This window comes from Rhipicephalus microplus, unplaced genomic scaffold, assembly GCF_043290135.1.
Source record: "Rhipicephalus microplus isolate Deutch F79 unplaced genomic scaffold, USDA_Rmic scaffold_16, whole genome shotgun sequence".
Taxonomy (NCBI): Eukaryota; Metazoa; Arthropoda; class Arachnida; order Ixodida; family Ixodidae; genus Rhipicephalus; species Rhipicephalus microplus.
Window position 1 is genome coordinate 3,322,497 of NW_027464589.1, and position 25,810 is coordinate 3,348,306.

Here is a 25,810-nt window from a genome sequence, read left to right on the forward strand (position 1 = left end):
AGCATCAATTAAAAAATAATACGTGACTGCAAGATTTTTCACTTTCGTTATCATACCTTACCGTATATATACTACGTATTTATGGCCGCTTCCATTCTGTTGCAGTTGGCCTTTAATAAATATAGTGCCACCATGGCCAAGACTTGGTGAAAAAGGCCTCAGAGTGATATCTGTCCCCAGGTGAGCCAGTGTCATTGAGCAATAACACAGTCCTGCAGGTAAGAAGTACAAGTTTCGAACTTTAAGAAAGATGTGGAAGTTCTTTCAGCGTTATTCATGATGGTCCAAAAACGCTGGTTGATTGGGCATGCAATGCCACTTCAAAAAATTGACTGGGTGGGTGTGGTGTGTGGTAAAGTTATTCTTATCGGAAAGATTCAGTTAGGTAGCGAGAGGTACAGTTATCCTAATTAGAGAAATTTAGTTAGCATCCGTAACAGCTTTGCGAACACAGCCTGTCACAGGAAATGGCTGGCAGGCTGCATCCACAGAGCTTCTGCAGATGCCCACTAAGGCTGTGTATTCTTTTCAAACTTGTTATCTGCACAGTTACGTTTTTCGAGGCATGTGGCTCGTTCTTCTTCTATGTCCTTAGCTCGCTGCCTCTTCTTGATTTCGTTCCGACGAAATCAAGAAGCCCATGGCTACAACTCACTTTTTATATCTGCTGACGAATCTGACCAAGCCACCACTTCTATATTTACGATGCAATGTCAGCCCCTTTTTTTGTTAACTCTGAACCACAGATTAGAGTTGAACACGCACACACAATATTGACTTTCAATTGTAATTGTAGTTGCAATGTGGCTTGCTTCTTCTCTGTCGCATGCTAAATGAGGTGGTGAGTGATGCAACCACCGAATGCAGCAAAACGGCGATAATGTAGCCAATGTCGCTCCCGCTACTAAATTAAAAAACAATATGCATAGTCAAATGAGAGTACTTTACGGTTTCACTAAGCATGGCACTAAATATAGCCTCAAAGTGGCATGACAGTGACGGTGAGAGTACTAATATCTTTTTTCTTGACTCGCTTACGCTGATCGTAATGTTTGGGAAGATTAGGAAACGATGATAGCAACGATGAGTCGTTAATTATCAGTGATACAAGGAGCACATAAACAGGGCAGCTTGCACATTTTAGCTGGAAACACCTAACTAGTAGACAATAACTGCTAATGAGCAAACACTTGAAGGAATATTTATATTCACACGGAGGAAAATACGTATGAGTTGTACTAACGGAACCCAAAAGCTGCTAACCTTTGGGCTTCCCAGGTCGCACACTTGTTTGTAGCTTTTCTTGAAGCATGAGCGCTGTGGTGCGGTATCTTGAAGAACATATGTCGGCTATCTAACGATAAATACATCATGTATGCTAATGCTCTTCCAACTAGATGTAGGCACTATCCTAAGACCGATTTTCATGTACTAAATGTTTAAACGCAGTTTCTTTCAGGACTATATTGTTTACGAGAATAACCTATAAGGTTTACTTCTTTTTGAACCCAGGTATGCTTAGGGTGTGACATTACTTGTTCTTGTAAGAACTTCTGATTTTATCGTTATTTTTCTTTTCTTGTTTTATACCCAACTCCTGTGTAAGCCCTGCATTTGGCTGCAGTACTTGAAAATAATTTAATGACTATTAGCCTAACACTGCAAATGTCGATAGACGATAGCCTTGTGTCTGGACAGAGTCAACAAAGCGTTTATTTGAGGTTCTGCGCAAAAAAAATCGGTGAATGGTATTCTGAAGGTGCTGCGTTAGACTGCCTTGAGTATGCAGCGGAGGCAAATGAGCACATCGTCATGTCACACGTGAGATATGAGCGCTATCTGGCAGTTATCCTAGAAAACAAAGCGGGCGGCGTGCGCACCCGTCTCTGAGGGGATAAGGCGTAGAACGCAAGGCGACGGGTAGGTGCCACCACCGTGTCGTATTAGCAAAGCGGTGGAAACACTTGCTTTTCCGTGCAAGCGTTGCACCGTCAGTGCAGCGTGATAAACGCTACGGTCCTTGGAATTACTTTTGTATGCCTTTTATAGTAAAAAATACACATACTGTGGGCATTTAAAGCACACTTCTTCATCATCATCTAGTGTCCTTCATCTTCATCGTTAGTGGATATGACCCTTGAGTCGGTTCTGTGCCTCGGTGGTGACTGTTTTGGCCTCATCTTCCAGGCCTTATGAAGGCGTGTAAAAGACTTCGTCGCAAGTGGTGGGGGTTGCTCCTCGATTCCCTGTTCATGCTTGCCCGCTTTACCTCCTGGAGCTTCGCTCGGGTCGCCGTTTGGGCTACGTGTCCACCAGCATGCCGCAGGACGAACCCTCGGGCGCCTCTCCTTTTACCCCTCCGGCTATGACTGCCACAGCTACTCACTCTTGGATCGTCAGCGGACTGCCTCGCGAGCCCCCTCTATTCGCTGAACTCCGAAACGAGGATGTGGACGACTGGCTACACCAATATGACATAGTGAGTGCAGATAACCTTTGGGACGATCCGCACAAACTCAGCCACGTCTCTTTATACCTTACTGGCGTGGCGAAGACTTAATTTTTTAACCACCAGATCGATTTTCCCAACTGGAACGTCTTGAAAGAACATCTGCGACAAGTCTTCGCTACTCCAGCAGTTCGAGCCAGTCTGGCGAAGAGAACACTTGATGGTCAAAAACAACAACTAGGCGAGTCTTATACCTCGTATATCGAGGGTGTTCTCTCTCTCTCTCTGTCGACGCATCAACGCCTCCATGACCGAGACAGATAAAGTGCGTCATCTGCTCAAAGGCATAGGGCCTGTTGCCTTCAATGCTTTGATCGTAAAGGACCCAAGTACTGTTGCTGACATTCTAGCTATGTGTCAGCGCCTGGACGAGCTTGAAGCAGCACGGCTGCAGCTGAACAACTCTCTTGCAGCTATTCCTGATAACCCTACTGTCGACCCTTCGTTACGAGCCATGATCCGCAACATGATACGAGAGGAACTGCAGTCGCTCGGATTTCCAGTACGTCCGTTTCCTTCTGACCCCCAAGTACAAATTTACGGGACGTCGTCAAGGATGAGTTGGCTGCTTTGACTGGTAATGCCTACACAGACCCTCACGTCTCCAAAGCCCCACTGACTTACGCGCAAGTCGCCGCAGTTACTCCAGCCTTCGTTCCATATACCGCCGACGACGACGCCAGCCCATCTGGCGTCCCTGACGCTCAGCACGCAAAACCACCCTTACTATGTACGACTGGCGCCACCACACCTGGATTCCATAGTCCCCAGCCCAAACAACCAGCCCTAGTATCAATCATGGCGCCCGACGAAACCTACATGCTACTATTGCGGATATCGTGGAGACATCGCACGTGTCTGTCGCAAGCGTCAGCGAGACCAGCGCCGTGGGTTTGACACTTACGAACGGGATGACTATGCCATAGGAACCACTTTCCAGCCCCGTCCTTACGCTACGCCTCACGGTCGCTCTTCCTCACCATCAGTAACTCCTGAAATGGCTCCTCGCTACCGTGGTGCCAGGCATCGCTCGCCGTCCCCTCTCCGTCGCTCTATGTTGCCACTTCAACCAGCCTCTCAGTTCGCCGACCGTCACCCGCAAAACTAAATGACGCAGCTTCTGGGGGAAAAGCTGCATTTAGCAAAGTAGGAAAAATTCCTCCAGAACATCCTCATAATATGATATCTGTTTCGGTGGAAGGCATAGAAGTGGAAGCTTTAATAGACACTGGTGCTAGTTTCTCAGTCATTCACAAAGATTTGTGTGCGCGTCTCCGCAAAGTTACTACGCCTTATGATGGACCTACGTTGCTCGCTGCTCAAGGAGACGTTATTTGACCTTCCGCCATGTGTGCTGTTCGTGTGTACATTGATGGACTTCTCCATTAGGTGGACTTTGCAGTGCTTAGTTCGTGTACTCAACTGCTAATATTAGGATGGGACTTTCTTTCAACAGCGTTTTCGTCCATCTGCTGCCGGCAACGCGTCCTACACATAAGCGATACCTTCTATTCGCTTCACGCAAATGACGCACCACTTCGTTTTTATGCTGCAGAAGCCACTGAGCTACCTCCGCACAGTCAGCGAATTGTTACACTTCTGTCCGATATCATTGACTGCGGCGAAGTGCTCGTACAACCCTCCGTACGCTGTTTCACCAGAAGAATAGCATTCGCATCAGGTCTAATACGTTTCGACGATAGCTTCGCAGTCGTTTGCGCAACGAACCCGACACCCGAAAAAATTCTGGTTCCGAAGGGCTTAACGTTGGCTTGCATCGCTACACCGCAGCCTTTCTCTGTGGTAACCTTTCAAGACGCTTCTCCTGAAAATCTCCCTGTTGCACGTTCTCCATCCACCTTCTCCCTCAAAACTACCATTAGCTCTGACGTGACTTCTTCGCAGACTCAACAACTGTTTGCCTTACTGACGAAACACGAAGCTTTGTTTGACGTCAATTCACCCGTATTTGCAAAGACGTGCGTCACCACCATTGCATCGAGACTGGGGGTACGTCAATCGTTCGTCGTCGGCCATATCGCGTATCAGTAGCTGAGCGGAAAGTTATTGAAGAAAACGTTGACCACATGTTGAGACGGAACATAATACGCCCCTCTGCTAGCCCCCTTGGTCATCACCTGTCGTCTTAGTTCGAAAAAAAAAGACGGTTCTGTGCGCTTCTGCGTAAACTACCGGGCGCTGAACAAGATCATGCGCAAGGATGTATACCCTATGCCACGTATAGATGGCACCTTGGATTCCCCACAGGGAGCTCAATACTTTTCGAGTCTCGATCTGTGTTCGGGGTACTGGCAGATACGTATACATGAAGGCGATAAAGAAAAGACGGCATTTTCGACACCAGACGGACTTTACTACGAGTTCAATGTAATGCCCTTCGGCCCCTGCAACGCACCCGCAACATTCGAACGCACGATTGACATCATTTTGCGTGGCCTGAAGTGGAAAACTTGCCTATGCTATTTGGACGACATCATTGTTTTCTCGTCAACCTTCTCTCAACACTTACACCGTTTAGACGAAGTCCTCATGTGCTTGGGTTCGGCTGGCCTTCAGCTGAACGCAAAAAAGTGCTGTTTTGCCAGCAAGACAATTATGGTATTAGGCCACATTGTGAGTAAGGATGGCATTCGTCCTGATCCCGATAAAATATCGGCCGTTCTTTAATTTCCTCGCCCTGAAAGGACCAAGGACTTGCGCTGTTTTCTTGGCCTGGCTTCATACTTGCGCCGATTCATACGAGACTTTGCCTCGATAGTGGCACCTTTGCACAAATTACTCGGTTCTGGTCTTCGTTTTGAGTGGTCTCCTGCCTGCGAATCAGCTTTTAGCCATCTCAAAAATGCCCTTACATCTGAACCAGTACTTCGCCATTTCGATGAAACAGCACCCACACTCCTGCATACTGACGCTAGCGGTCTAGGAATCGGAGGTATTCTACTGCAGCGCGAAGAATCATCACGTGAAAGGGTCGTTGCGTATGCAAGCCAGGTCCTGACGAACGCCTAGAAAAATTACACCATTACTGAGCAGGAGTGTTTAGCTGTCGTGAGGTCAGTGCAGAAACTTCGACCTTATCTACATGGCCGACATTTTACTATAGTTACAGACCATCATGCCCTGTGTTGGCTTTCCACACTCAAAAATTTGTCAGGAAGCCTTGGTCGATGGATTACACCTCTTCAAGAATACGACTTCACTATAATCTACAAGTGCGGTAAAAAGCACCAGGACACAGATGCGCTTTCTCGCTGCCCAATTCCTACGGCGCCGTCCACTGCTTCCGCTACTTACTTCAGCGACGAGCGCTTGGATAGTCCTTCCGCATCTGTTTCGTCTATAGCCGTCATTGACAAGATCCCATCTGACGACCATGGCTCCATCATAACGCATCAACTCGCTGACGCTTACTGTAGACGCATCATAGATCGCCTTCAGGGGAAATCACGACGCCTAATGCCCGCCTTCGGCGACAACTCAGGAATTTCAAGCTCGATAACCGCGTTCTTTACCATCACATCTAACACCCGGATGGTCAACGCTGGGTGTCCATTCTGCCTCGTTGTCTTCGAGCCGCTATTCTTAAGGCCTATCACGACGACCTGACTGCTGGTTACTTCGGTTTTCAGCATGTCAGTCAGGCATGTAAGTTCCTCTCTCATGATGTCACGTAAGGACACTCCCGAAGGCTGTGTAGGACGCGGTGTAGAAGGCGTGAAGCCCATGGACCGCAATTCTTCGTATAATGTCCCGGATGAGGTCACGCAGATGGCCATGTGACGTGGAGTGGTGATCGCCAATGTCTGGTTGGAGGCAAACGGCGTCCAGCGCATTAAGGCACTGGCATGTCGTTACAACATCAGCGGTGGTAGCTCGGGTTTGCACAGCGAGGGCAATAAAGGCAACAGGCCCAATGCCTTTCAATATATGGCGCACTTTGTCCGATTCCGGCATGGATTTATTGACACGCCGGCACAGTGCGAGGACATTCTCAATGTATGAAGTGTACGATTCATCGGGATGTTGTCGGCGGGTATTGAGTGTCCTCTTCGCGACGGCGGATCGAATGTCCGGTGCCCCAAAGACGTGTCGCAGCTGCTGCTGGAAGGTAGCCCAGTCGGGTAAGTCAACGACGTGGTTAAAATACCATGTCTTCACCACTCCGGTCAAATAAAAAGGCGCGTAACGCAGTTTGGCTGCCCCGTCCCACCTATTAGCGGCACTTACGCGGTCGTAGTCATTGAGCCAGTCTTCTACGTCTTCTCCTCAAAGACCAGCGAAGAGCGGGGGTTCTCGCTGATGTCCGCGTATGCAAGTAGGAGGGGCAGCTTGCCGCGGTGCGTGGTTGATGACATCAGCGCCGGCATGCTCGGTCTGGGACATGCTGCCTGACTGTGGGCGCAAGCGGCGGCCTGAACGAAACTCCTGGGGGTATAGTGGGCTGCGGGTGGTCAGAGGACCAAAAATGCACCTCCACCACGTATGAAGTCTTGGTATTCTTGGCTGAGCCAGCGATTATTTGAGGAAAGATCTCGCAAAACGAACGGGCAGAGCCAGTGCACAGACGATGACGATGATGATGACCCAGAGTGACAATGAGGACAAATAGACAAGCAGATTATGGTGACTGTGATCATGCAGGGGTGAGGACGATGTAAGTAACAAATGCCCACACTAATCCCCCCCCCCCCTCTTCCCACTTGGAAGCGGACACCCTGGCCGCCGTAAGTCAAAGCGACGGGGAACGTCGCGTCAAAGGTTTTGTACGACCAACGTTTCCGTCGGCACCATTTGAAGTCTTTGGCATCGATCTTTTTGGTACCCTTCCCACGACTCCGAATGGGAAGGGGACCATATAAGGACGTTTCAGCGTAACGTGTCGACCACTTGACACGTTACGCTGAAACGTCCTGCGTGAATTCGGCCTCCGCTACTGACGTGGCTACATTTATGCTGGAAGCCTTAATCTTGCGTCACCGTGCTCCTCGTGTCATCCTGAGTGACCGCGGAAAAGCTTTCCTTTCGCAAATTGTGGAAGAATTGCTAAAAGCCTCGGCACCAGCCACAAGACAACCTCCAGCTATCCCTCCCCAAACCAACGGGCTCACTGAGCGCTTTCATCGAACTCTGTCTGACATAATAGCTATGTACATTGAGCCATACCACACCAACTGGGATGCGATTTTGCCGTTTGTAACGCTCGCTTATAATACCGCCGTACAACGCACAACTGGCTTCTCGCCATTCTACCTTGTCTATGGCCGATCGCCATCTTCCTTCCTGGACGTCTCGTTCTTGACAGCCCCGGTCACACCATCTTCATAATCCTGTGAACAATATGTGTACCGCCTCCATCGCTGTCGCCAGCTCGCCAGACTCAACACTAAGAAGACACAACAAGCCCGTAAAAGTCTGCATGACGCATCTCACACCACTGTGACCTTCCACTCCGGTGACAAGGTGCTACTCTGGACACCAGTTCGCACTCCTGCATTGTGCGAGAAATTTCAGTTTCGATTTCTCGGCACATAAACAGTCTTAGAGAAGACCTCACCTGTTAAATCTCGCGTTGAATCTGTGATTGCTCCAAGTGACCAGCGCTGTCGCGGTACCGAGATAGTGCATGTCTCGCGTATGAAGCCTTTCGCAAGGCGTTCTCCGCATCTATAAGTTGCGGCCAGGATGGCTGCTCTCTTGTGCGGAAAGTTAGTGTTGGCATTTAAAGCGGGCTTCTTCATCACCTGTAAAAATTCATCATCATCTAGTGTCCTTCATCTTCATCGTTAGTGGGGATGACCCTTGAGTCGGTTATGTGCCTCGTAGGTGACTGTTTTGGCCACTTCTTCCAGGCATAATAAAGGTGTGTAAAGGACTTTGTTGCAATACATAATATTGACGTAATGTTATGGTGCTTAGATATGCGTAATAACTGCTTTTTAATTAACAATCCCACAAGTATGAACGCTGAACCTTGAGCAATGTTGGTGGGCGCTGCGGATGGGGTCAGCCGTTTGAAATATTATCGTTTGGTCTCTTTGGTGTCATCTAGAGTGCCATTGAGGGTGGACAAAGAGACAAGTTTACAGACAGACAGACAGACAGACAGACAGATAGACAGACAGACAGACAGACAGACAGACCAGCATTTTTGCGTTTTTGCGTCGAAGGTCTTCAAGAAAGACTATCGTATATAAAATAATCAGTCACTCACACCTGTCACGTTCACTTCATTTGGGACGAAAACTGGACCAAGAACTGCGGTATGAGACAAGTCACCCGAACACAATCGTAGGTTCACTCCGATTAAAAAAAACATTTGGAAGTCATGGTTTCAGGGATTCGCACACAGCGCGAATCTACTTACATACCTCTCTCGCGTCGACAGCAGCTCGGCGTAAGCACATACTTTTGAATACGCAGTTTTAGAAGAGCGCACGCAAAGTTTCGCGTTTCCATTGCGCATGCGTTCTGAGCCTACCTCTCGTGGGCTCCTTTTACACAACGCTCGCAGAGCTACACCTGCAAGCTTTGCGTACGGTATTCTATGCGCAGGCTACATGTAGCTAGCTGTCAGCAAGCGCTCTGGGACAAGACCTAGTTGGTTAAACACGGCGCGGTTCAGCAAATCGCAAGTCGGGGAGGGGGAACTTTTCTTCGACAAGGCTAGCGAGAAAAGATGTCAAACATAAGCGCACGATACGCGGATCATGTAATGAAGAATTTCACTTCAACCGGCGTGCGCAGATTTACGATGTCGTAGCGGCAGCCTTTGGGCTTCTCATCCGTGCTCTCTGTAAGCACTGTTGACGTCTCCAGAGTGAAGTCGTCAACGTCCTTGCAGCTCAATCATCGTACTAAGGTGGCCACTACAACCACATGCTCTACGCACTTTTAACCTTATCGATCTTGTCAAATTGGTGTCTTATGTACAAGAACTGCATCTCAGGAACAGTTGACATGCGAGCGATCGTCCATGCACACAAGATTTTTTGCGAAAGCCATTAGAAAATAAATACGTCAGTGTGGCTAACAGAGCCGTAAAAGTGAATGTTTCACCGTTAAAAATGGTTTACTAGCATAAATGTTTTTGGCCTATCAACTTTGCTGTTTTAATTGAAATAACCGGAACTCTCAACCATAAATATAGCAGTAGCAACATGAAAACACTGTCAGTATTTTATTTTGTTGACACATTTCTTTTTAATAATCAGTTTGGGTTTCAAACGACACCAAAGTTAGTTAGTTCTTTTTTTTGGAGCGCTAAGAATTGCCACTATTTTCTTCTGGGCCCACGACCAGTTCTCCTAGTAATAAATTAAGCCAGCAAGATCACGCTGGTGCCTGATTCAAATGAGGCACCAGCAGAAAAAGCATTATTTACGTACGTATCATGCCATTGAGGTACTGCTTCAGTCTTATTTTCTTCTAAAGGAAACAATGAATTTTTCGAAGCAGTCCGGTTAATCCTACCGAAATTTGACATAAAAAATAAAAAAGCTTTAAAAAGTTATATCTGAGATTTGACTTTGCGACGACACACGGAATCGCTAATTCGGTAGCAACGCGCTAGCTGACTCAGCAACCGCCGCAAGTTGGAATAATTGTGCAATGAAAGCACATGTACAATCTTACAACAAAATACTGATGTTTGATTGATATAGCATGGCGTCTCTGTGTGTGCGTGGGTGTGTGTAGGCATGCACGTGTGCGTGCGCGGGTGTTATTTGTTGTTGCGTTGGTACCATGCACCTGTTCAAGGGACGGGCCCGTGGAGGTGATGGCCAGTCACAATAGTCGGCGCATACGGACTCATATCAAAATTCCTCTGCAGACGGTGTGGAGTCAGAAGGATCATCTGCCACCCTAAATGCCGCTTAGGTAAGTTCTATTTTGAAGTAACTATTGTCATCTGTCAATGTCGATTCGCACATGAAGCCATTACGTTCGAGCTCATGTGAGACAACCGCTACTTTTATATATATATATATATATATATATATATATATATATATATATCGGAACACGCTGATGAGGCCTACAATAAGTTTTTGAACGCAATGCGATACTGTTACAACGTGGCATTTCCTACAAAGGTATCTTTTCGAAAGAGGCCCGTGTGCTCATATTTGGGTGCATGTTAAAGAACCACAAGTGGACAAAGTTTTCGGAGCCCTCCACTATGGCGTCTGTCAAGATCAAATGGTGGTTTTGGGACGTTAAACCCCACATATCAATCAATCATTTTTTGAAAAAAAAAATAAATTGCCGAAAACCTTGGCTACACTGCTTGTTTCGTAAATGTATTCCAATGCAAAGTAGCCTTTTTAAAAACTTTCTAAGCCCTACGAGAACTTGAAACATTTGCAGAGTACAAAAAATACCGTAATGCAATTACATCAGACCAAAAAAAGGCTAAACGAGAACATTATCAGAAAAACAATTCAGAACATATGCGATAACCCAAGAAAGGTCCGGGAAACGGTGGACGCCCTTACTGGTGGAAAGAAGGCAAGATATGATATCAAAGAAATGCTAGTGAGAAACCTGGTGCTGCGTGGCGAAAACCTAGCGAATGTCATAAATTGTCGTTTCTTTAATTCGGGTGCTTTTGTGAACGTGAAGTGGACTCGTCTATCGAAGAAACATCAGCTATGCCGAATTCGATCTTTATGCTTCCTACTGACAGCGCTGAGATTGATAGCCTAATAAATAAACTTAAATGCAATGTGGCGCCAGGTATAGACGAAATCACTGCAGGTGGACTTAGGTTAATATGTCTTTTAACATGCGAGGTGCTTGCTTACGTAATAAATCTTGTACTGACAACAGGCGTATTTCCGGCACAGTTGAAAGTTGCAAGGGTAACGCTAATATATAAAGGAGATGGCATTAATACTATTTCAAATTATAGACCCGTTTCAATACGTACGGCATTATCAATGGTTTTGGAAGGCGTTATACACGACAGGCTGTTATGCTTGTTAGTAAGCATGACATCATCGCAACATGTCTAGATGGTTTCCAGAAAAAAAAAGTCTACTGAACAACTGTTAACGATTATGAAATATCAAGTTATTGCAAATATGGAAAATACAAAATTTACGCTTGGTTTATTTTTGAAATTAAAAAAGCCTTCAATACAGTATGACGCATTATTACGGAAACTATCACGGTACGGCATATGTGAATCACCCTTAACTCTTTACAAAGCAATCTGCATAACTGGTAACAACTAGTACAAATAGAAACAGCCACATTAAGAGAGCTTCAGGTGACACAGGGAGTTCCGCAGGGTTCTATACTAGGTCCCTTGCTCTTTTTACTTTATGTTAATGATATTGTATGTATACCCGCCTCACCACAGCTCAATATGTATGCAGACGACACAAACGTAATTTTCACTTCAGATCACTTACAAACACTAGAAGAAATGTAAATGAGTATATGACGTCACTCATAAACTGGCCTAAACAAAACTAGCTACAGCTTAATGCCAAGAAAGCACATATTATATTTCGCCCAATATATTGTTATGCACAATTTAAATGGTGTAAGAATAACTATCCATTGGGGCTAACTTGTGCCCGAAAAGTAAAGGAAATTGTAGTAGCGTTTGCAAGAGGTGATCCGCAAAAGAAACCAATCTCAGAAAAGACCTCGAGCGGTGCACCACTTCTCGTCACGGCCTTTTACTGTCTCATCATCGGGCCGCTGGTCTCTTGGGGAGCGCACGAACTAGCGCGCAGTTTGAATACTGCGTCTGTCTTGCGTCATTACCCCTCCTCCAAGAACACAACGTCCCGATGCGTAGAAGCAGTGTTGCTGACATGCCCCGCCGCGGTGGTCTAGTGGCTAAGGTACTCGGCTGCTGACCCGCAGGTCGCGGGTTCGGATCCCGGCTGCGGCGGCTGCATTTCCGATGAAGGCGGAAATGTTGTGGGCCCGTCTGCTCAGATTTGGGTGCACGTTAAAGAACCCCAGGTGGTCGAAATTTCCGGAGCCCTCCACTACGGCGTCTCTCATAATCATATAGTGGTTTTGGGACGTTAAACCCCACATATCAATCAATCAATCAATCAATCAATCAGTGTTGCTGACATGGTCTGAATGCGTGGTCTTCATTGGAGAAATAGGTATTCCTTATGATCGGGTGCTCGATGTTCATTGCCTGTCATAGTATGGCTTCATTCTGACCACATGTACGATTTCAGTGCTCCTTCGGCATCTTAATGAGCTCACTTGTCTTTCCGGTGACACCTCGTAGTTCAAGGAGCTGATGCGACGAAGGACTCGGTAAGGGCCGAAATAGCGGCCCAGAAGCTTTTCGGATAGGCCAGGTGTCCGCACGGGAGTCCAAATCAAGACTGTCGCCTGGTGTGTAGTCGACTTCTTTCCGCCGGAGGTTGTAACGGTTTGCATGAATGCGTTGTTGTTGTTTTATGTGATGTCGCACCAACTGCCGTGCTTCTTTGGTTCGCTGAATGAACTCGCTCATATCAGGCTTGTGCTCTGTATTGTTCCTTACAGTCAGCATTGCATCTACTGGTGTGGTAACTATTCGACCATAGACTAGCTGGAATGGCGTCACTTTAGTAGTCTGCTGCACAGCTGTATCAAAAGCGAAAGTGGCGTACGGCATTATCGTGTCCCACGTGTGGTGCTTCAAGTCAAAGTAAATGGACAGCGTACCGGTTAGAGTTACGTTATGTCGCTCGGTTAGCCTATTCGTTTGGAGGTGGTAAGGCGTTGTTTTCCTATGAAATGTGTGGGTAAGTTTCATAATCGACTGCGTGAGATCGGCTGTGAATGCAGTACTTTGATCCGTGATAACCGCCTTTGGGTCACCATGCCGTAGTACAATGTTAGTGACGAAAAATTCAGCGACTTCTATCGCCGTTTCCCTGGTGAGAGAGGCTGTCTCGGCATACCGCGGGTTAAGTAGTCTGTCGCCATTACTATCCACCGGTTGCCCATTGATGACTCAGGGAATGGACCAAGTAGATCTATTTCTACTCGTTCAAACGAAGATTTGGCGGGTCTTATTGGTTTATGAAATCCTACAGGTTTCAATGAAGGCGCTTTGCGTCTCTGGCAATCTTTACATGTCCTCAAATAATGCTGTACAGCATGCAGTAACGTTTGCCAGTAGTACTTAGTGCGGATACGAGCCAATGTTCTACTCACTCCGAAGTGTCCTGCTGCTGGGTCATCGTGGCCGGCTTCCAGGATTTCGGGTCGCGAGGCTGAAGAAACGATGAGTAGGAATTTCTCCCTGCTGTGTTCGAAGTTTCTCTTGATTTAAACGTTGTTTCTCTTCAGCTAAGATGACAATCCCCGGACGGAAACTCAAGGAACACGCACTGATTGTTGATATTCAGTCATGTCTGTGGTGCTGACGGCTCCAAGAAACGGGAAGTCATCTCCATCTTCCACAGGTGCAGATTCCATTGGTGCGCGTGACGGGCAATCAGTATCGCTGTGCTTGCGATCCGACTTATAAAAGACTGTTATGTCGTATTCTTGCAACCTGAGGCTCCGTCTAGCAAGTCGCCCAGAAGAGTCCTTCAGGCCTGCGAGCCAGCACAGTGAGTGATGGTCGCTCACTGCTCGAAATAGTCTACCATATAAGTACAGTCGCAATTGCGTGGCCCATATCACCGCCAGACACTTATTTAGGGACGAAGCTCCTTAAAGCGGCACCCGCTCGTCCTTCATCGTAGTCGTAGTGCGTAACCAGTCTTATGCTTTGACCTGCAAGGTGGTGCTGGTGGAAGATGTCTCCTGTACGTTGTTGAACAATAAGAAATTCGCAGCGTACGCGTTAACTAAAAGCCGAATTCTCTTGTATCTCATTCCCAATTCGCAGCCATTGGTATGTGCATTGAGCACTATCTGACAAGAAAGGCTTGCTATTTATACTCGCTGCGCATAACCTGCTTGGTTTTAGAAAAGTTTAGCGAGCGTTGGGCTACAGTACCATGAATACAGTGAACTAGTATATAGTATATGTAACTCGAGGTGGTTAAAGGTGGGAAGTAGACATGAAGCGCAAGCCGTAAGGAAGTGGGCGTGTGCCACCTCTTGTGTAGTCCTTGGAATGTCCGCTGGATGGTTGTGTTTCTATGTGCGGAATATATGATGAAAATATGCGAGATGGTGATACTTGGAGTGTTTACTAGATGGACGAACGGACACACGGACAGATGCATGGATGGACGCACGGATGGCTGCACGGAAGGATGGACGCATGGACGGACGCAGGGGCGGATGCATGGACGAACGCAGAGATGGACGCACGGATGAACGTGCGGACGCACGAATAGACGCACGCACGGACGGGCGGATGGACGCAGGGACGGTCACACAGACGGACGCAAATATGATGAAAAAATGCGAGATGGTGGTACTCGGAGTGTTGTCTAGATGGACGAACGGACACACAAACAGATGCATGGACGGACACACGGATGGCTGCATGAACGTATGGAAGCATGGACGGACGCACGGATGAACGTGCGCACGCACGAACAGACGCACACACAGATGGGTGAATGGACGCATGTATGGTCACACAGACGGACACATGGATGGACAGAAGCAAGAACGAATGGACGGACGAAGGCTTCACCCCACTCTCCATCATCCACCCTGTGGATATGCTGCCATTCCTTTTCCGCCACTAAATAATTCATTTCAGCTCTCAAAAGAGTGCGACTAGCGTATGCGACCACTCGTTCTTCTCCGTTTTGCAGCTGCACGAGGACGGCGCCTAGTCCCAAATCGCTTGCGTCCGTGTGAATCTCTGTTCCGGCTTCTTCGTGGAAATGTGCAAGGACGGGGTGGTTTAGGAGTCGCTGTCGTAGCTCGTTGCATGCGTCTGCGTGCTCGCTTGTCTAGGTGAAAGGTGTGTCTTCTTTCGTCAGTCGGGTTGGTGGTTCCGCAATCTTCGAAAAATCTTCGATGAATCTTCTGTAGTAGAATCAAAGTCCACAGAATCATATCACAGCGCTTTTATCCGTCGGTCTAGCAAACGTTTCTACACCTGCTGTCTTAGACGAAATGCGCGTGCTCGCCGGCGTTCATTTCGTCGCTTCACCATAGAGAAATAAAAAAGGTGAAGAGTGGACACTCCCGTAGACCCCAGCGGCCCAATCGACTCTAGCACACCTAGTGGTTGATGAGAGCAAGTGGCTTGCGCTTCCGGTTTCGGTTTCACTGGCGCAACTTTTGAATTACTTTGCATAACCGACGTTTGGCTATGTCGTAAGTTCATAATTTCAGACCACTATTCATCGCCCAAATGGATAGTTTTTGTAGGTCGTTTTGATTTAGCGATTCCCTGTTTTGTTTTGTTCAGTGGTTCGTGCGAATCGGTCGTGACGTAATTTTTATTTTGATTAAGTTATAAAAAAAAGAGATGCAGGTAATGATAATTCACTATCGTTTTATTCATCGCGCTTGTGTTTTTCTTTTGGAACAAGTGATCAATGTATATATCAGTCAAAGAAACAGAGCATCCGCAATGTTTTATTCAAAGGCAAGGTAGAGTATGAGAATATAAAAAGCACAATATGACAAAGGTAGACAACAAATGCATCTCGCCTTACAAATAAATTGTAACAAATATTGTAACAAATACATAGAGAACACAGACAACGCACACATCGCTAGAGTTGGCAGAAGCCGAGAAACTGGTGAAGTATGACACACCGGGCCAGTGGGTAACTAAGGATCTATGGCAAAAACATAGCGCACAATGCTGATGAAGAAGGAAGAAGTGACATATACACAGCAATGAAGTCGCGAATCACGCCTGGGCTTAACTGAAATAATGCATAGAAAAAAAGAGCGCACAGAAACCACACGACACAATATAACAGAAAGGCAAAGGTGCAGTGTGCTGGCTGTGCTTAAGAACAGCTAGTCCAAAATGAAAAAAAGCAGACTTGATGCCTGCTTGTCCTCAGAAAGGTAGGGCTTTGCAGCTTGCTCACTACGTGAAAGACAAACTTTATGCTACAACACTGGCAGGTCTTGTGGCTTTTGTTATGCGTCGCCTTCATCAAAAACTTAAGATCCCAAGTGATTTGCGTTTGGGTGTTGCTGTGACGCTTGCGAGCTAAAATAGATTGTAGTCATCACTTTATCCAGAATTGTGGACTTTAATTGGTGCTACGAGAGCGGTATTACAGGGCTAATAAATAGCAGAAGGAAACCACTTTGGCTCATTATTTTTCACAAAGGCTCTACATCGTACGTTATCACTCACAAGCTATATAAAAATAAAATGGCAGCGTCCGCAGCCCCATCAAACACTACAAGTTTGGGTATTCTTTTGAAAATTTTGATGGGCAAGATGAGGAGGTTGATGAGAAGCTAAAATACGAAAAGCGTGATAACATGAACCGTGCCCACTTCATACTGTGTTCCTTACCCGCTCGAAGACATTTCAACAAGCGGTTTTGTTATCGATATATTACTTGAGCTGGAGAGATAAAGCATACACAGTGACCAAGCGACCCACAGTAAAGTGTACAGTTCGCCCGTATTTGCTACAAAAAATACAGACAGGATGCCCAACATTCTTTTTAAGGTTATGCAAATCACTTCGAGCGAATACACAGTGTTTGTACTCCTCATAGCGGGTAACCAAAACAATGAATGCAACGAAGGAGTGGTTAGTCCAGTTGAACTGAATATAAGCATATAAGACCATAATGAAGTCTGCTGTAACGAAGTAATAACATAACAAAGCTATTGCAGGATTCGGCTCAACTCCAATACTTTAGTGTAAACCCGCCGCTAATTGCTAACCTTTGAACTTGTCAAGCTGCATGCCCGAGATTGAAGACTGGAACCTAACCCTGTCTAAGTTTCGGTTCACAAAACGCACATGCCAACATAAACGAACCCGGCAAAACATTTTCAGAAACTTAGCGCGACACCCAGCAGAGCAGAAATGAAAATCGCCAACACTTGACAGATGGTGATACAAAACATCGCACACTTTCAGGTGATGTGCAGTGGCCTCAATTATGGCAAGAAAGCGAGATTCAAGTTGTTGTACGTATGCAAAAGCTGCTTCTGATGGCACAGTGAGATTCCCAAAAAGTTTGCTGGGGACGTGGTATGCTTTGAGCATTGTGAAATACTGGTGGGTACCCTTAAGCGTCTCACTGTCGTCTTTCAGTAACTGTGGGCAACTGCAACCGTCACATGCATTCCGAAGGAAGTGTTTGATGAGAAAACCAGCTACATAATATGCAGCGGAGTCATCGATAATATGGGAGTGAATGTTTGTCGCAAGTTCAGAGAGATCGTCTAGAGCGGGAAAGTCGTCAGGCTGTGGCTGTGCACACTCCTCATTATCCACAAGAGACGCACTGGTGAGGGAGAATGGCGACAGCTGTTCCTGGAGGAGGTCACATTCATCATCCTCGACATTTCCGTATTCTGACAGCTTGAAGAGTTTTCTTATGCAGATGTGCTTCAGGCCACAAATAAATTGTGCTACATTGGGGTTGGTGTTGCAACCCTGTTTTTGCCTAATGTGGCCAAATATGTTCTCCAGAGGATCCTGTTGAAGCCTGCGTGTTAACAGGTATTCAAAATTGTAATTTTTGGAGAGGTCGTCCCATAGTTGACAAATTGCCTGAATTGTAATTTGCCAACCTACGATGGTTTGTGGTTGACGTCTGCCAACAAACTGCCATGATGCAATCCAGGGAAGCTGGCCTCGGAGGAAGTCAATCAGCTCTGAATCATTTTTCATGATTGCATGCCGCAGCTTTTGCGAAGTTCTTTTTTTACTCGAGCTGTTCAAGGCATCGAAAATCCTGTCCATACGATCACAAAATTGAGCTGTAGTGATGGCCGAGGCAGGCAGCACCTTCGCATACACCATTGCCGTGATAGCAATCGAAACTGATGCACTGAAGACCTGAGTTGCTCTGCTGACCTTCATATTAGAAAAAGGTTTCTGATGAACGTGCCGTTCAGTCAACTTTGGAGCCAATCGCAACCGCAACTCATGTGAGGATTGGTAAAGGCTTACAATGTGCGACCAGTTAACGATGTCATCCCCAATGTATAACTTGTGTGCTTGGACATTATTGCGCGTTGTTTTAATTAAATGCGGAACATCAAAAATGTAATATACCCGCTCACCATTAACTTCAAAAAAAGGCTTTGCTACAGTCACTTTTAGTTGGTTAGCGAGACTTACATTTGAACTGCCCTGGTCACAAATGACTGCTTTCACTGCAATATTAATGCTCCTAAGCTCCAAAATGAGTGACACCAGCAAGTTATGCATAACAGATGATGGTGTTGATGTGTGCCCTATAGTAAAAGCAACCGGTTGAACCCACTTTCTCGAAACACCAACAAGAAGAAAAACCAGTGCTCGATCAGCGATGGTTGAAGTGCGATGAGTGCCATCATCTGTAAAACCCTGGACAACGTCTCTTGAAGCATCATAGTACAAATTCTTTTTGAGTGCTATTTCGTCGAAAACTAAAGCGCACACTCGGTCCCGTTCATTCCAAGCTTGAGTATTTGTTGCAATGGAAGAAAGGATTCCTGGAATTATGCCTGGAGTCATCTTTACATTAGCTAGCCACCTCCTTAATGAACGCCGGGAGGGCAAAGAAAAATACGGAGCCAGAAATCGGTATGCTCGCGGACCTCGGAAGTTTAAGTGAAGAGCGAATTTCTTGAACCACACGGGAAACCGCTTGCCCTTGCATTTGGGCCTCAAGCGAACATGTGCAGAAAGAAGTTTAAAAACCTCCTCGGTGACGTGCGGTCGGATAACTTCAAGGGCCTTCGTAGTCGATGACGGTGCTTGGTGAGGCTGTCTCTGCAGTCTTTTGATAGTTTTCCGCTGTGCTGCTACTTTGGCTTGCAGATGTTTAATGGTTTGCTTGTACTTCATTGATGGAGACATTGTCGCTGGCACACAGGAACGCACTGCAATAAACAAAAAAATTGATGTAAAAGCGAAGAACAACTAATCCCATACGAGCACTTTCCTCGCTCTTTCAGACCCAAGGTCTGAAACTTTCTGTGGTACAAAGTTTTCGATTCCACTACCTAAAAACAAACCATTCACAATGTTGACAATGCACAAAAAAAATGAAAATCACTGAGAGCCCACCCTTACATTTTGTAAGTGCACACGTAGTGTCCTTTTGAGGATAGTTTCCTCAGAATGTCCTAAACATAAAATAGCACATTAAAAACTGCTGCAATAAAAGCATAGTCACCATTTTCTCTAAGGCACTCAGGCGTGGAGCTGTTGGCGGAGACGTCTTCTGGAGGGTCTTGTGAAGCTTGTTCAGTGCCTCGGACAATGCTGTCGGAACAATCTTGCGAGCGGCCTGCGGAAGTCTCTATATCAATCCACTCTGGTGTTGAAGTGAACATACAACTTACCGGCCACACAAGTTCCTTTTGTGACAGCTGAACGACTGGTTAAGGTTTTCTCCGGCAAGACGAAATCATCAGAAATTCTTTCACCAGCTACAAGGGAGCTGCCACCTGCAGAGGTTTGGTCAACAGTCAATTTGGGTAAAAAAAAAAAGAAATCGCGACACTGAACGCACCCTGTTCATCGGGGCACCTCAATGTGTGGGAGCCGCTTTCTGAAGCCTCTACCGCAGGTCCTGAAGAGATGAAATTACGACAATGTGTCAGTAAGAGGCTTATAATAACACAAACTGAAGCTCATCCGCACCTTGCAGTGCAGCTTCTGCAGCCATGTCACAGTCACTACTTGAAGCGACGCTCAGAGAACCTGCATATATGTGCAGTTGGTACAAGTTACAAAGCTTGTAGCATGGGGAAGCTTAAACAGCTCTTTCAAACGCATAAATTGGTCGAACGTGGAAGAAAAGAGACGGCACCAACTAGGAAACAAGTAATTTGTGATTTTTGGAATTATCAACAGTGGCAGCTTTCACTGATGAAAGGTATACGTACATGTGCACTCAGGCTTGAAGATAACGTGAAATAGCCCTTTAAAGTCTTTCAAAACAAGTTGCGCAGGTCCAGAGCATCAAAAAATGACAGAAATGTAAAGCTGCTGTTAGGAAGGTAATAGCCCACAATTCACAGAACTTAAGACTTTCCAAGTGTTACTTCTGTAGTGAGGTTTCTCTATCGGCTACAGAGATCTTCACGGTTAACTGTCGCCACTGATTCAATACAAGTGGCTGCTATTGCACATATTTGAGTTTCAGTCAATCACTTACATGGTGCAGCTGGTTGCACACTGGGAACAGCCATTCTTGTAAGCCTTGTGTGCCCAGGGTCCATGAAACTTTGAGCAGTAAAATGGTCGCTACAAACCCTGTACGTTGCGTACAATAGGCTGGCCGGCTTACTCAGGAGATCATCGCGTCCAGCATACTGCATCCATGCTTTCATCCTGCATTGGCAATGAACTATCAGCTGAAAGGGGAAGTGCTTGAATAGTGATTTTTTATTGTTACCCTCACTTAGCAAGTACGAACAGTAAGCCTACAGACATGCAAACCATACAAAAGCTTTAACACACCTGCCGTCCCGTGGTACGCGGAAGAAACTCGTCCCAGGCTTCTTGTGGGTTCTGCCATTGTTGAAGCACCACGATACACAGCAGTAGCTGCCGTAGCTTGGACCGCCGGACGGCATGGCGTCAGCGCGGTCTGAAAATGTTAGTAAGTGGATGCTTCGCTGTCAAATTACAAAAAAGATATGTGCACGTCATAAGTGTACCAGCAAACCCCTTTGAATGATTAGCTAATCGATGCACAATACAAAACCAGTGATACATCTCTGACCCATAAAACTCTGACTTACAAAGATATACGTCAAGACCACGAACAAAGATCTTCAGAAGTTTCCAGGCCGCTATCCCTTGTAATGCAATGGTATCGCGGCCTGGGAACATTAGAACACCTTCGTGCGTACGCAGTATCAGCAGTACATTGGGAAGAAAAATCGTAGTTGAAATTTGTGCGGTAAAATTATATTGGAAACGTCAAAAAAATTTGTGGGCAGCTTGCACTAGTGGCACAAGGCTAGCGAAGAAACGAAGATGATGGCCACTTGGCTAGTCCAGATTTGCCTCCGGCACACCAAGAATTATTCGTGTTCCGAGCCTTCGGGAAATGCGTCGTGAAGCATGCGAGGCCCAACAAACGCTTCTCAATATTTTGCACCGAGCCTACGACCTAGCTGCCCAGCTATGCTCAGCGCACAGACGCTCGCGTCCGTGGCAGACGCAGCACGCGTCGCCTCGGCTTGACGCCGTGCCGCCTTTTCTATACTGCATACGTTGCACAATGTTCCCGTCTAACCGCCGCATAGAGCCACAAACTTTCTTTTTAGCGAACCTCCCAGTCCTTACAAGCTTCAGAAAAAGGTTACAACTGCGTGAATGACACGCCACGTAAGAAACAAACTCGCACACACGAAGCGCAACGTGTGTGTGTGCATCTTTCTATGTTTGTTGCATGGTGTCTTTTTCGCGCAGGCGTAACCGTTTTCTGAAAAAATGACCCAACAAGACCAACAACATGTCATTCAACAAGCTTCGCTTGAAAACGTGCCTCACCTGTTATCTCACGCTTGAAAACGCCGACGCAGCCGACGTTGACGAAAGCGACGAAAGCGTCTCGCTGTCAGTCATGCATGGGCTTGTCGCTGGATAGATGGTGTTTATGACAGTACGGCTGAAGAAAAATAATCGCGTAAGGTGTGTTGAATAAATCGTTTTTATGTATAAAGAACATACCAAATTTGGGCGTGTAATTATTAATTTGTGAAAACAATTCTGTTGCATTGATTATAACTGTGTTTTTTTTTGCGCTTGCGCCCTCTGACGTGTGGTGGGAGCACTAGTTCGTTACGTAGTCGTGACGCACTTCCTGAGGCCAGGTTTCGCGGAGTGTCCGCTCTTGTCTTCTTCTTTCTCTATGGCTTCACGCCGGCGTTGCCACGCCAGACACTGGTCCTGCCATATACTCGAAGGCGCGCGCCGCGCTGCGTTGCTTTGACGCATGTGCGTTTCAGCGCGTCCGGCGTCCATTCATCACAAAAAAAAATGGCAGCATATCCACGGATGCATCCGCCCCTGCGTCCGTTCATGCGTCCATCCATGCATCTGTCTGTGTGTCCGTTCGTCCATCTATTCAACACTCCAAGTCCCACCATCTCGCATCTTTTTATCATATATTCCCCATATAGAAGCACCGCCATTCAGTGGCCCCGCCGCGGTGGTCTAATGGCTAAGGTACTCGGCTGCTGACCCGCAGGTCACGGGTTCAAATCCTGGCTGTGGCGGCTGCATTTCCGATGGAGGCGGAAATGTTGTAGGCCTGTGTGCTCAGATTTAGGTGCACGTTAAAGAACCCCAGGTGGTCGAAATTTCCGGGGCCCTCCACTACGGCGTCTCTCATATTCATATGGTGGCTTTGGGACGTTAAACCCCACATATCAATCATCAATTACCGCCATTCAGTGGACATTCAAAGGACTAAACGAGAGGTGGCACACGCACACTTTCTTACGGCTTGTGCTTCGGGTCTACTTCTCACCTTCAACCACCTTGAGTTCATGGTATATACTAGTTCACTGTATTCATAGCACTGCTGCCCAATGCTCGCTAAACCTTACTAAACCATAGAGGTTACGCCCAGCGAGTATAACGTAGCAACCTTTTCCTGTCAGATAGTGCTCAATGTACTTGTCAGTGGCTGCTAATGTGAAATAAAAGACAGGAGGATTCAGCTTTTAGTTTCTTACGGCTTGCGCTTCGTATCTGCTTCCCCCCTTTAACCACCTCGAATTCGTTCATGGTATATACTAGTTCATTGTATTCATAGCCCTGCGGCTCAACGCTCGCTAAACCTTACTAAAACTTAGGAGGCTACACCCAGCGAGTATAATGTAGCAACCCTTTCTTGTCCGATAGTGCTCAATGTACATGTCAATGGCTGCTAATGGCAATCGCAGCGTGCGTGTTGACTAAAAGCCGAATGCTCCTGTTTCTCATTCCCCATTAGCAGCCATTGGCATGTACATTGAGCACTATTTTTTTATTGTTAAACAACGCACAGAAGAAATCTTTCACCGGCATCATCTTGGAGGTCAAATGTTATACCTATTTCGTGTATGTGCCACTGGTGGTTACGTATTACGAGGGACGCACAAGCCACGTCATAAGGAGCTTCGCCCCTAGAAGATGGAGACGCAGTGTTGTCTAAGTAACGCATCGGCGCGAAATGCAGCACGCTGCATTTCGCGCCGGTTGCCGTGGGGCCAAGCCGACGGACGCTGGTCGTGCCTGGCGTCAGGCTATAGAGTGCTCGCGTTTTGCTCACGTAGCGTCGCTGTGCCCAGCGTGGGCGCGCGTCAAAGCTACAATGGAGTACATTGGGCCATGCCCGTGTGCTCGGATTTGGGTGCACGTTAAAGAAACCCACGTGGTCGAGATTTCCGGAGCCCTCCACTACGGCGCCTCTCATATTCATGCGGTGGTTTAGGGACGTTCCATCCCTAATCTCGATCGAGTATATAGGGTTCCTCATGATGCGCTCGCGGCCGTTTCGATAGCTCCACATATACCTAATTCGGTGTTACGTGACGTCAACGAATGACGAAATATATGACTTGTGCAAACATGATGATCCTGACACGCATGTCATGTAGGAACATTTCAACATACCACGCTCATAGCATGCTGGCGGCCGTTTCGCTAGCTCCACATATACAAAATTTGGTATCACGTTACGGGATTGGATGGCGAAGGTAAAGGACACATCCAAACATGATAATCATGACACGGAAGTCATGTAAGACATCATTTACCTCCACTCGTCACAATGTGCTGATTTTAAAGTGACATATCACCATTTATCATTCGTGCTTCGCATACTATCAATTCCCACTGTACGTGGGATCTGCCATTTTTTTCAGTCTTAGCTGGTTGTGTGTGTGTTTAGACTTTCTTTTAATATTTCTGCATACTTGTCATAGGCTTTTGAAAATACGACACCCGCAAATATGAGAAAATATTTACCACCTGAAGTTCTGCATGTAGCATGGTTCTGATGATGATCTGTATTTTTCGAAATTCCAGCAGAATAAATGCATCAGGTGCTCCACGGTCTAGTACAGTGTATCACGAACAGAACACGGAACACGAACAAGTAGAAAAGAACTGCCAGTGGCTGTGTTCTCCTGCCCCAAAGTTCACGATAGCAGAAAGAGCACATTGTGATGTTTGGAGCAGCTTGTTTTGTATACATAGTAACATTCTGTGCAGCTGCAGTTTAACTTCTTAGCAGTTCATTATTCAGGAGTTCCTTTTACGCTTGAGCGTTATGAATTAATTAAATTTTGCATGCAAGATTCCGATTTATGACACTAATTTTCAGGCTGCTGTAGTGATAGTGGGCAAATAAATTAAGCCCGAGGATTTTAACATGCATGTTAATGAAAGCGCCTCTTTGTCTTTGCATTTCACTCCCATAAATCACAGCATTCATGGTCGGCAATGATAACTGTGTTTTCATTCTTAGTAATTCAAGAAGTAAACCTATTGATGTGATCATCTTGTACTTAATTGGCAAGCGAAAACAGCGCAAAAATATAGACAAGGACAGAGAAAGAGACGACACCGGCTGAGGTCGTCTCTTCCTCTGTCCTTGTCTATATTTGTGCGCTGTTTTTACTTCCCGAGCATGAACCACCGACTAGCCCAACTTTCGTTATTATTGCATCTTGTACTTAGTCGATATAATCCTTCAGTATACACTCATTTGTATACCACCAATGATGTCATGTTTGTATAAGCTCTGGAAAGTGCTTCAATGTGAATCATTGTATTTGGAAGGAATGGGATAATCTTTATGGCTAGTATATCTAACACTTGGTTTTAGTGTGTAATGTTATTCCAATGCCTATATCCCCTTCATCAGTCTTCTTCTCCGTTTCTACTGCGTAAGTGTAACTTTTTTTAATGTAGTAATTGCTTATATAGGTTCGTTCATAATGTAATTGTGTATTATGCCAATGGCTTATCATCTATGCAGCTTTTTTCATATTAGATATAGAAGTATTCATATTATGTTTTTGTAGTTATAGAGTGCTGAAGTAGCTATAGCTATAGAGTGCTGATTTGGCTAGTAGGTAATGCATTATTGAACTTCTCAGCGCAAAAACTTCCTACAAGTAACACAAGAAGCGAGGCCGAGCGCAGACTTTCAACTAAATTGATTACTACTACAAAGC

At 46.2% G+C, this 25,810-nt stretch overlaps 2 protein-coding genes across 3 annotated transcripts in view; one reads left to right on the top strand and one right to left on the bottom strand.

The window, feature by feature from the left end:
- The window catches only part of LOC119166645 (dorsal-ventral patterning protein tolloid), a 469,222-nt gene that overhangs the window by 147,992 nt on the left and 295,420 nt on the right, over positions 1-25,810 (top strand). The window lies entirely within an intron of this gene.
- On the bottom strand, positions 15,955-22,497 carry LOC142784936 (uncharacterized). Of its 2 annotated transcripts, XM_075883293.1 has the most exons (8): positions 22,131-22,483; positions 21,090-21,219; positions 20,785-20,960; positions 20,268-20,327; positions 20,137-20,196; positions 19,967-20,071; positions 19,798-19,911; positions 15,955-19,501 (listed from the first exon to the last, which is right to left on the bottom strand). In XM_075883293.1, the coding sequence occupies exons 2-8, from the start codon at positions 21,203-21,205 to the stop codon at positions 17,340-17,342; spliced, it is 2,793 nt and encodes a 930-aa protein (XP_075739408.1). In that variant the 5' UTR covers positions 21,206-21,219; positions 22,131-22,483; the 3' UTR covers positions 15,955-17,339. The 2 variants fall into 2 exon arrangements, with proteins under 2 accessions (XP_075739408.1, XP_075739409.1); XM_075883294.1 differs by having other exon boundaries at positions 19,467-19,501; positions 19,798-20,071; positions 22,131-22,497.